The following is a 10,672-nucleotide window of genomic DNA, read 5'->3' on the forward strand; positions in this document are numbered from 1 at the left end:
AGTTTAACTATTTATTTGCTTTTATGTTTTAGCAACTCTTGGTATCATTGGATCACTACAATATTTAGAATCGAAAGATAAACGTTTGCAAACTTTTCAAGAATCTGATTTTGATGAAGAGGTAAATAATTGTAATTATATATTTAAGAGTTTTTTTTTTTTTTATTAACTGTGACTTTATAATTATAAATAACTAATATAATACACATATTAATTTTTTTACAAATCTCGGAGAATACTGTCCAAAGACTTGCAACTTCATAAAATATTATTTTGAATGTTTTGATGTTTATTGTAGTAACGTGGGATCTTTTGATATATTTTGGATGTTTTGAGTTAGAAAATATTTTATTTTGTAATACTTTATAATTTGGATTTAAGATATTTGGAAATTTTTTGAATTTAATCACAACAATAGCGATTATTTATCTATCTATTTTTCTTAAAGTGCAAGTAATGGGTATGGATATGAGCACGAGTACTCAAATGGCAAGAGTACGAATATTAAAGTTGATACCAACGAGAGTACGTGCGCGGTTATTTTTATATTGTAGTAATGAGGACTGGTACTATGTTACCCTACCCGAACTCTATTCATTGTTATTCCTAGTAAGGAGGAGCATGTGCTCTTAAATAGATTATTTTTATTACAAAATAATCTAGAAAAGGACACTCCTAATTACTGCCCTTTGTTATTCTTATAATTATGGGTCCATGATTCCTATCAAATATACAAAATAAAACATTTATTAATTATCTAATTATGGGATTCAGTCCATTCTATACAAGGAAATATTCTGTATATTTGGATTCTGAAAGTTTCATATCCTAAGCTTTCTTGTCTTCACACGTTCTTCGCTTAATTGTTCAGGTTCTAGAAGCAAATCCTGCGCACTTAAAGGGTCTTTATCGTCGTGGAATGGCCTACATGGCTGCTGGAGATTGTGAAGAAGCAAGGGGTGTTTCAAAATGGTAAAAGCGTTCACACTCAATTTTCTTTAGAACATAAGCTATAATGTTGTCCATTTCTGAAGTCAAATGTGTGCTATTTTAGATGATGAAAGTTGATAAATCAACAGAATCAGATGCAACTGGAGCTCTTTCAAAACTGAAGCAGAAAGAGCAGGTGTGCTTGAAATTACGAATCAGTTATTTTCTTGTATATATGCTTGAGACGTCACAGAAGGAAACACTAAGGCTTGTTTGATTATACTTTTTTTAAAGTTAACAAAGAACAAAATGTGTCCGTTCTTCTATTTTTTTAAAACAGGAAATTTTTTGTGAAAAACTAATCAAACATACCCTAAAACTTGATTCTTACACAAAAGTCATTTCATTTGTAGGAAGTTGATAAGAAAGCTCAGAATCAATTTAAAGGGTCACTTGACAAGAAGCCTGGTGAAATTGCAGAAGCTAAAGTTAATGAAGATGGAGATTAGATCACAAATGAAAGCCCAAAAGATGGTGAGGTGTAGGGGGACTCATCAGATGGAACGAATTCAGAGGATTTGCATGAAGCTGCGCCTGATGCACAACAAACGTGTTATTTTTAAGTTTTGAAAACTGTTGAAAAATTACAATTTATGTCACTGAAAAATTACTGAGTTGAGTGGCCTACTAGGTCGCTTTTATTAAGACATTTCACGGCACTGTCCAAATTGTGCAAAACATACTATCAACCACGAAGTCTCCAGTATAAAACTGTCCAGATTCACTTTATTAGAATTCTACTAAACCGTAGAAATTCATTCTAGAATGATACCCTGAATATGGCAGTCTAACAGCTGTCACTCGTAATATGGTATTATAACCACTCATAAATCAAAATGACTACGACACAAGAAACCGCTATAAATGATTACGACACAAAACCACTATTAGGACCACTAAAAATCGACATAACTATGACATAAAATCACTTTAAAAGGATAGTGATGTTAGGATCACTCAAAAATCGATAGAATTACGACATAACAACCGCTCCAAAAATCGAAGAAACTACGCCATAATAACCGCTCTAAAAATCAAAAGATCATAAAGAAATGGGAGAAGTGGCTAGAAAGGAAAGAAAAGAAAAAGTTGGAAAATGCATCCAATTCTAATATACTTTCCACAAGAGTTTGAAACTCATTATATAGTGTTAAAAACCACTCAAAATATAAGAGTTTTCGTATATAATGAGTTTCACAAGAGTTTGAAACTCATTATCTAATATGGGACTTTAGTATGTATAGAGTTAAAAATTACTCAAAATATAAGAGTTTTCGTATTTAGAACTTCAATAATTTTTAAATTCACACATTAACATACTCTATGTTGCAACACCAGGGGTTGGTTCTCTCTCTTTTTTGGCCTATGGGTTGTAGACTTTTTTCATCTCTTGGGATTCAAAGATGTGCCATACTATAAAATCAAAGGATGTAGTAGTTATCCATAATTCCATTTTCATATGGAGGCAACTAGATCACTGTACTACTTGGGTTTTTGGAGAGTTCAAAAGTCAACAAATGATTAGCGTCGGACAAAGCCGACGCTAATTGTAAATTTATTTTATTTTTTATTTTTATTTTTTTAGCACCTGCTCAATTATATTTTAATGTTTTATATAATAATTGATACTTAAGAAACATTAAAAGTCATTGTATTGACAACATAACAAATGCACCATAAATTATCATATGCTCTCAAACTACAAAATAATAACATAATGTCAAATAACAACATAACAAAGTCACCTATTACATAATTGTCAACCAATTACATTAAAAAGTAACGATAACTATGAGATCAAGATTCGTCCAGTGACAAGACGTCCAAATCATCATCATAATGAGGATGCGAAAGAGGATGACTCGCACTAGATGATCCATCAGCTGATTGACGATGCAAAACGTCAATTTTATCTACCAAAAACTGCTTTAAGGCATCAAAATCATTCTCTAATTTCTTTGAATGCTCCCTAGCCTCTTCGGTGAGCTTGGTAGCCACTTGAGCTTGGACCACTACATCCTGAGAAATTTGTTCAATTCTAATTCTAGATGCACTCTCCGCTTCTAAAGACATCCCAGTCATAGAATTAGAATGATTTTGGGATTGTTGTGTAAGTGATATACACCCATGTCGGAGGTTAACAGATAAGTTTCTCGTACCATAAACTCGACCACGAGTGAGACCCCCTGCAAATTGTGTCCATAACTTAAGTATTGTCGTTCGATCTACTTGTTTAGCATCATCTACACTTGTGTCGCCAAGTTGTGTTTGTACTTCCTCCAAAAAAATTTAAATGTTTCTTGATTAAAGGAAAAAAATCAATAAGGTAAAATATGATCCAATTTCTAAAATAAATTAAACAAACGAGTCAAGATATAGATAACATACTAACTTACATCAATACATGTATAATAAATGGATTGCTCTTCTAGGACTCTTGATCATATTATTTTTTGGTTGATTTGTAATATAAAGAATTTGCATAAAGAATTTACACAAATAAAGAACATACATAGGTGGATTCTGCGCGACTATCAATCCAAGCACCATTTTTCTTCTTATGGGTTGTCAAAATAACTCATCGGGAAGTAGATCTCTTTGAAGGTTATTGCTCTACAAATAAAATCAAGATTATTGGACCACAATTAAAATAAAATCAAGACTATTGGATCACAACTCACAAGTAGATATCATAATACATACAAGCTCAAGTGCAACATCAATATGAGCCTTGCGGCCTGAGGTGTAGACAACTCTGCCTTTTACTGAAGCTCGATTGGTCTTATTTTGGTTGGAGATGTTCTTGAATGATATATCTTCCCAATATGCTTGAAGACCAATCCAAGCTTCATCATATATCCAACTAGGTCGAGTCCTTTCTTCCTCACCTTTGTAACCATATTTGATAGTCTTTTATCGGCCTCTTGTTCAAACACACATTTCATAATATCATTATCACAAGGATCCCATGACACATTCTCTTAGGAATAACAAATAGTATATATGTACTAACTACTATCAACAAAACATATAACACAATTCTCCCTATATATGCTAGAAAGATGAATTAAACATATAATTATATTTAAAGGTTTTACCTCAAATTTTTCAAACCAATCTTGTCTAATTATGTCAGTGGTTGCACTCCAACCATAGACATGCTCACGAAACTGTTTTTGTATGGCATACCTAATGGCAAATGCAATTGCGTTGCTAGGACTGAGTCTGCATTAATGTATTGAAGAAACATAGTATTAAGTAAATAAAATGTTTCTACACTTATGCTTCTAGTATAATTCATGGCCTTTTCTTGATTGATGCTGAATAAAATAATTGAGTGTTGTAACTTACCTTTTACCATAAGGTCGTATAATGAATTTTCCATTATCATCTCTCACAAATACGAAAGGAGGAACGTTCCATTGACCCACCTCCCCATCCTCTTGGTTGTGGTCCCTATTTTCCACCATATCCTCATGATCATTAGAAGTTTGTTGCACATTCTTCTCTATCAGAGTCTCACGTGGGGAATATTGTGAAGAGGCACACATGGTCTGAAGACTTAAACTTGGAGTCGGCATAAACACAAATACCTCAGGGATTGAGGCATAGATGGGAGATGGTGTCGGGTGGGATGGTGGTGTTACAGTATCAACAGGTGCTACAATCTTAGTCGATGCATGAGGTTGAGACATGGCTGGAGACGATCAATGAAGTGGCCTAGTGGTAAACAATTTGCAACGTATGACATCCCGCTACTCATTAAACTTACCCGGCCGTAACATATTTGGTTTACACCGAGTAGGATTGGCCTTTCCTTTATCACTGCCACCTTTGTTAGTCATTTGTTGTCATAAAGTAAAAAAGAGTAAATAAACAATATCACTTAATTAGAAAAGGGTAACTTGTAAGATATCCATATAACAACTATAAAAAAGGATAAAATATAAGAACTTAAAGGAAAAATTCATACAAGACAATATGTAAATAATTTATCATAATTTAGCAAGTTGCTTAAGTAAAACATGAATAATGCAACACAAAATACTATTATAATATCTTCGATCATTATCCTTTCTCCATTCACTACAATATTCAGTCAAAAATCTCTTCGAACACATCTACTTGTGAGTTGTCACGTAAACAAGATATTGATTCAATTTATGCAATTGGTAGAAGAACATGTGACATCCCACCAAACTGATAAGGCATTTCATCCTCTATGTTGTCAATCTCCACATGACCCCTTGGTTTTGTGGTAATTGCCACACACTTATCTCTACACATATCTGGATATGGGACATAATACACTTGTCTTACTTTTTGCACAAGGATGAAATGATCATAAAGATGATAACATTTATCCATCTTAATATCCACAATTCGATATTGTGGATGAATCTTTGTACCCCTATTTTTTGTTGGGTTAAACCATTCACAATAAAATAATGCAACCATGTCCTTTAGACCAAAGTAATATAGTTCTATGATATAGTTGATTGTGCCATAATAGTTATCTTATCCTCCTTTAGTAAGACCCTTTACATGCACCCCACAGTTGATTGTCTTTTTATTATATTTGTAGGCCTTAGTGTGAAAAGTAACCCGTTAAAAGTACTTTTTTAACCCAGTTATAACTTTCCATATCCCATAACTATATATATTTCACTAACCCAATTATAACTTTCCATATCCCATCCCTTTCAATTTTGTAATATTTGTTCATGTATTTTTGTGTTTTATTAGGAAATTGGGACATTCTTTATGGATATTGTAAACTCTTCTCGTATCTATGCAACTTGAGGGATATCAATCAATGAGTTATGGTACTAAGATGTCAGCATTTTTAGTTTCAACTTTTTTTTCATTCTGGTTTCATTCTTTGAAATGCAAGAATGTTGGTCTACAATTGGCAAGGCAACAAAAGAAGTTATCAAACCAAAACAAACTGTTTACCCGCAAATCAAATCAAACACATTTTCATATAATGGAAACATATGATCTAGGCTTAAGTAAATTGGAAAAGGCCATGTTGCTGCAATGAATTCACTAAAGGGTGCATCATAGTAACATTTTTCTCATAACTTCCACCTATTAGTAATCACATTAACATTTTTCTCACCCATTCTAGCAACAAAAGATCTAGAACCACCACCAATATCAAACCCTATTCTAATTCCACCACTTCCACCGAATGCTAAAACATCATCAACCAAAAAATCATGTCAAATTCTCATAACCATTAACCAAATCAAAACAACCAATGTAATCTCTACTCAATTTCTTACCTTTCAAACATTCAAAACTCTTACAATTTAAACCACTCCAATTAACATTGTTATTATTATTACCAACACTTTTCCAAAGAAAAATAGGAAAAGGAAAAAGACCAACCTTTGAAAAAAATTTAGTAGAACATCTTCTTCTAGGTAAAGGCTCATACCCTTTCAATGTCACTTTAGCAATGCTGGAAAGTAAAAGAAAGAAACTTCAAACAGAAAGAAACAATAATAAAATTGGCAATCTGAATCGATTCTGTGAAATACACAAAATAAATGCAAGAAAATATAAATTGATGGAAAAAAAGAAGAATTAAACTAAACATGCAACTGTGGTACCTAAATAAAATAAAAAAGAACTGACAATGAGTAAAAGAAAATAAAATGTTAGTATCAAAACCAAACCCTAACCAAAAGTGAACACAAACAACAAAGATGGTTAAGGTTACACTTACATTGAGAATGGACGACAGTGAGAGTAAGCCTGAGAGACGAAAATGAGAATTAGAGACGAGAGACGAGAGGGAGATGGGGAGAGTGAGGCTGAGAGATGAGTGGACAACAATGAGAGTAAGGATGAAAGACGAGAGTGAGGCTGAAAGAAGAGAGTGAGGGTGAAGCCGCGAGAATGAGTTTGAGGTGAGGGAAATAGTGATGCGGCGGCGAGAGGGTGAGATTTACGGTGAGGCGGCGAGAGGGTAAGATTGATGGTGAAGTGGGTGATAGGTTTGAGAAGGTTCAGAGTGGGTGACGGAGTTGAGTGATGAGGTGATGAGGGATGAGTGGAGTGAGTTATTGAAAAAAATAATATTAATTTTTCAAATAAAATTAAAAAATTTAATTTTACAAATAAGACAATTTACATCTGCCATATTTTATTTAGCCTCGACCCATCTGACGCTAATTATTAATAAAATAAAATAAAAAATATTTATCATACTAATGTGAGCTTGCCTGATGCTAATTAGCGTCGGAGTCGGAGACCGACGTTAAATATAACAGCTAAAATGAGTTTTTCTAGCAGTGTGTAACATTTATAAAAATAGAGTTGAATGCATAATAGTAAATGGCAGAAAGTGACCAAAATGAAACCGCTGTTAAAAGTACTACAATATCCATGAGTTGTCTTTTACTTGTAGATTTCACGATTCATTTCACGATTCAGTTAGTTAAAGTGAAAGCTTAGTAATTTTCAATGGTCTGCATTATGTTTAAATAAATGTAGCATCAAGGTTAGCCTTTTCTTTTTCAATTGTATCATCTGCCATATATAATAATATAAAAGAAATCTTGTTCAAACAATATATATACAACAAGGCTTAGCATAGACATGAATTATATGCGATAAAGAAGCACAAATTAAGTCATTAACACAAATAAGACATCATTATATTAAGGTCACACAATTCACATTATAAACTTAAAATATGATTAGTTTTGTCCTTGGTCGAACGATATCAAATTTTTGGTTTGACCAATTACATGATTCTTTGACTGCATGAAACTTAATCTCTTATCAACTCTCATATTTGTGAGGGAAATTTTTAAAATATATTTGGAATTCTCTAATAGTTATATTAATGTAGCAAAATTAAATAACTTAATGTATCACTTAGTCAAGTGATTATAATGTGGGTTTAATTCAAACCAATGTATCTTTTAAGTTACTAAATCTTACAATCTTTTTTAAGAGTTGTTTTCTTTCACTGATTGTTATGAATTTTTCTATAAATAGAGACACTTTAGACGGAAAAAAAAAAAAAAAGATGAATTTTCATGTCTCATGAATCAAATTTCTGTCAAAAATATTTATGAGTTATTTCTTCTTTTCTCTAGTGCACGAGAGTAAATGAAGGAACGTTATTCTATAAACTATCATTGATGGATAAGCTTGATGTGAATTTGCAATTCACTTCAATGGTTACAAATTATCCTCAAGGAGATTCGTCAGTTAACCTGTTTGCACCCAATATAAATAGATTAGTGGGGCAAATTGAACCTAAAGCTTAGTGAGATACATACGCTTTAGATTTTATTTGTGCAACCTTGATTATCATCAATTTCATCTTCTTCTTGTTCAAGATTTGCAGCATAGCCCCAACAAAAGATTCAACAATCTTTAAGTTCGATTGTTAATTTATTTGTGATTACCAATCCCCATATTCTTCTTCATTAATTCGTGTTTGTTAAAAAAACTTACGTAACACTTATGATTCCCCAACATCGAACTAAAAAAAAAAGAGATAATTGCATTTTCATTCCATACATATTTAATACATACTCATAAATTTTTATTTAAAAAAAACTGAAAAAATCGATAAATCTGTTTCCCCGACACCCTTAACGGACTCGCGCAAACTCCAAGAACATGGAAGAACTTGAGAAAAACCAAGAAGTGATGAGACCGGATGTCAACTAATTGAAGGACAAAGTTGATCAAATCCTAGAAGCTATACAAGCTTTGTCAAGGAATGAGACTACGGATGGGAATCCTCCAATTGCAAATGAAGAACATCAAACCACTCCTTCTCACCCACCAGGGTTTACCCCGACTACCCAACAACTACGTACAAAAACTATGCAATTTCCTATGTACGGTCTCTCACCCAGTTATACTCCACCTTTAGTCATCAACCCCATGGACAACAACCCAAACCACTCAACTATCAACCCTCAAATCCTAAACCAATCACAAATTCCATCTCCTATGGGCTACGTGCCACCCCAAAACACTCTACCCTCAGAAAATATTCAATATATTGCACCCCAAGTCCCCCATTTTGGTGTTAATGGGAATTTGCATCAACCTCGCGTTGGGGGTGATACACAACCAAAAGAAAAATTCCATTTTTTAGAAGAGCGAATAAAAGCAATTAAAGGCCATAATGTCTATGGTCTCAAAGCTTTTGATATGTGTTTGGTTCCTGAGTTTGAAAAATACAAAGACACCACATGTCCTAAAATCATCTGACCCTGTATTTCAGAAAAATGGCTTTTCATGCTCATAACGATAAACTTCTCATTCACTTTTTCGAAGATGGTTTGAGTGGGGCATCATTAAGTTGGTATATGCATCTCAAGCGATATCGAATTCGTTTGTGGAAAGACCTAACTGATGTCTTTTTTAAAGAATACAGGTACAACATTGACATGGCCCCTAATAGGATGCAATTGCACAATTCATTGAAAAAGGACAATGAAACTTTCAAAGAATATGCACAACGGTCGAGGGAAATGGCATCACAAGTGGAACCTCCTTTATCTGAAACAGAAATGGTTGGTATGTTTATGGATACTCTCCAGTCGCCTTTTTATGATAAGATGATTGAGAGAATGTCATCAAACTTTTCTGACCTGATCATGATAGGCGAAAGGATAGAAAGTGGGATGAGGAGTGGCAAGATCGTATGTGCAGCGAGTGACGTGACAAAACCCTAGATGACATTCACAAAAAAGAAAGAATGGGATGCTAACGCTGTAATGGTAAACCCTAGAGTCTCCTATCTTCCACCCATCAATTCTTATCGGCCCTATAAACTTCTCGCCCCTGATACCACAAAATTCTTACATTCCTTATCCATATGTGGCCGCTACCACACAAGTTTCATATCCTCAATATCACCCTTCAAAACCACCTTTTTATCAACCACCACCTACTACATTTTCCCAACAAAATCAATGGAACCAAAACCCAATCCCGAATCACTACAAACCACCAATTAATCGAGAAAAAAGGATAACCCGTTTTGACCCAATCTCTGTCACATATAGCCAATTGTTGTCTCACTTACTCCAAAATTCAATGGTCGTTCTAAGACCAATGAAACCTCTTGAACCACCATTCTGAAAATGGTACAACCCAAATGCCAAATGCGAATACCATGCAGGAACCGTAGGTCATTCCGTCGAAGAATGTCAAGCTCTAAAATCTAAGATACAAGAATTGATTAATGCGAAATGGCTTACTTTCAAGGAGGACGGTCCCAACGTAGAGAGTAACCCCTTACCAAGCCACGTGGATACTTCTGTAAATGTCATTGAAGATGGAATAGACCAATATGCAAAAGATGATCATGTGTTGACCATAGGATCATGTGTGGAAAATAATATATTTTTCCTAAAATCATTGGAAATCCTTTACAAAAAAAAAAAGAATCTTAAGTCAACTCCTTGTAGACCAAATACAATAATTGTCCAAGCACCAACCCCTTTCCCTTACGGAAATACCAAGGCGTTACCGTGGAATTATGAAATCACATCCCACTTGGCCAATCATCAATCAAGTAATGGCTGTGAACCTAAAGGAACCGATGTCACTAACATTTCAGGGATTGGTGGGGTGACTCGAAGTGGTTGAGTATACACTCCTGAATAACTTAGTAAAAAGGAGGTTCATGGAGAAA

General features: G+C 33.9%; 1 protein-coding gene and 1 pseudogene across 8 annotated transcripts; one reads left to right on the plus strand and one right to left on the minus strand.

The window, feature by feature from the left end:
- Positions 1–875: 875 nt before the first annotated feature.
- On the plus strand, positions 876–2,532 carry LOC101497590 (peptidyl-prolyl cis-trans isomerase PASTICCINO1-like; annotated as a pseudogene).
- Positions 2,533–2,660: 128 nt separating this feature from the next.
- Positions 2,661–7,043, minus strand: LOC105852755 (uncharacterized). Of its 8 annotated transcripts, none has more exons than XM_027337744.2 (7): positions 6,725–7,043; positions 6,385–6,457; positions 4,342–4,822; positions 4,089–4,215; positions 3,694–3,911; positions 3,503–3,603; positions 2,661–3,176 (listed from the first exon to the last, which is right to left on the minus strand). In XM_027337744.2, exons 3-5 carry the CDS (start codon positions 4,683–4,685, stop codon positions 3,753–3,755), a joined length of 630 nt encoding a protein of 209 aa, XP_027193545.1. In that variant the 5' UTR covers positions 4,686–4,822; positions 6,385–6,457; positions 6,725–7,043; the 3' UTR covers positions 2,661–3,176; positions 3,503–3,603; positions 3,694–3,752. The 8 variants fall into 8 exon arrangements, with proteins under 8 accessions (XP_027193545.1, XP_027193544.1, XP_027193542.1 ...); XM_027337743.2 differs by having other exon boundaries at positions 2,661–3,263; XM_027337741.2 differs by having other exon boundaries at positions 2,661–3,267.
- Positions 7,044–10,672: the final 3,629 nt, after the last annotated feature.

This window comes from Cicer arietinum, chromosome 6, assembly GCF_000331145.2.
Source record: "Cicer arietinum cultivar CDC Frontier isolate Library 1 chromosome 6, Cicar.CDCFrontier_v2.0, whole genome shotgun sequence".
NCBI lineage: Eukaryota > Viridiplantae > Streptophyta > Magnoliopsida > Fabales > Fabaceae > Cicer > Cicer arietinum.

Coding starts and splice junctions, on each gene's coding strand:
- LOC105852755 (XM_027337744.2), bottom strand. CDS start 4,685: ATGTCTCAACCTCATGCATCGACTAAGATTGTAGCACCTGTTGATACT. Junction 4,216..4,341: donor ATACGACCTTATGGTAAAAG/GTAAGTTACAAC, acceptor ACATTAATGCAG/ACTCAGTCCTAGCAACGCAA. Junction 3,912..4,088: donor ATTGGTTTGAAAAATTTGAG/GTAAAACCTTTA, acceptor TTTGAACAAGAG/GCCGATAAAAGACTATCAAA.